The 1,136-nt window shown below is 67.9% G+C and overlaps 1 protein-coding gene across 1 annotated transcript in view; it reads right to left on the bottom strand.

Moving 5' to 3' along the window:
• The window catches only part of LOC125928787 (neutrophil elastase-like), a 2,738-nt gene extending 1,821 nt beyond the window's left edge, over positions 1-917 (bottom strand). The window contains exons 1-2 of the mRNA XM_049639483.1: positions 681-917; positions 163-319 (exon numbers count right to left, since the gene is read on the bottom strand). Of these exons, the coding sequence (XP_049495440.1) occupies positions 163-319; positions 681-810 (287 nt within the window). The 5' untranslated portion in view covers positions 811-917. The remainder of the gene's footprint in view (positions 1-162; positions 320-680) is intronic.
• Between the last annotated feature and the right edge of the window lie 219 nt (positions 918-1,136).

Below are 1,136 nucleotides of genomic sequence, written 5' to 3'. Positions count from 1 at the left end.
CCCCAGCCCAGGAGGGCCCGGCCTGACCCCCCCAGCCCAGGAGGGCCTAGCCTGGCAGGTGCGCTAATGCGGCCCCGCCCCTGGGAGGTCTCACTTCCTTCCCGTTAGATACACGCGGCAACGGGGCTGTGAGAAAGGGAGGCGTGAGCTGGGGTGACTCACAGGCCGTCCACGCAGTGGGCAGCCGACATGACGAAGTTCGGGGCGATGAGTGTGCCACCACAGAAGTGGCCTCCACGCAGCTGCAGAGACACCATGAAGGGCCATGCGTGGGGCCGGGCCGGGCGGCCGCCCACGATCTCCGAGGCCAGTGCAGGGCCTGAGGACACACGGGGGGAGGGGGGTGAGTCCCGTGCAGGAGCCCCGGCCCGCGGCCGATGCATCCAGATGAGGAAACTGAGGCACGGGGAGGGGGGGGTGCCTGCCACCACCCTACCACCCCGCCAGAGCACAGCTCTTTAGACATAGTGGCTTCGGGGTCCCCAGAGGGTTCGCACCCCAGCTCCGGGCTCCCGTGCCGGCCTCGCCACCCACAGCCTCACTGTCCTGCTCTGGAAACAGGCCTGCTCATCATGGTGGTCCCCTTCCCACGAGGATGAGGGGCCACGAGGGCCCAGGACAAGCGGAGAGGCCAAGATGCCCGGGGACAGACAGACGGACAGACACGTGGCCGCACTCACCACCCAGCAGCATGGCCAGCAGCACGGGGGCGAGGGCAGGGCCGGTGGATCTGCGGCTTGGGGTCATGGTCGGGCTGGGGCTCTGGCGTCTCTGACCCCTGTGCCCACCTGCCCCTCTTATAGCCCCCATCCCCGGAGGCCGTTGCCCTTGCCCCACGGTGGGGCCAGGTGTCCCCACTTCCTCTTCCCCGCCCAGGGTTGGGGGGGTGCAAGGGGCCGGGGTTGGCTCCGCAGGGTCACTGGATGCGTCCCACGGCCAGGGCTGCACAATTAAATGGGAAGGTCAGATACGCAATGTCTTTCAGTAGAAGTGTACCCCCAGTTCCGCACAGGACCCCCCCCCGCCCCGCCACGAAGTGAGTCCTCGCTTCCCTGACACTCACATTGACCTGGGCGTCCTGTGTTTTTACTGAATCTGGCACCCTAGGCCCAGAGGACACTGGCTGGGGGGGGGGG

The sequence above is a fragment of the Panthera uncia genome, chromosome A2 (genome assembly GCF_023721935.1).
Source record: "Panthera uncia isolate 11264 chromosome A2, Puncia_PCG_1.0, whole genome shotgun sequence".
In the NCBI taxonomy this organism is placed as follows: Eukaryota; Metazoa; Chordata; class Mammalia; order Carnivora; family Felidae; genus Panthera; species Panthera uncia.
This window is presented reverse-complemented; position numbering and strand designations above follow the sequence as displayed.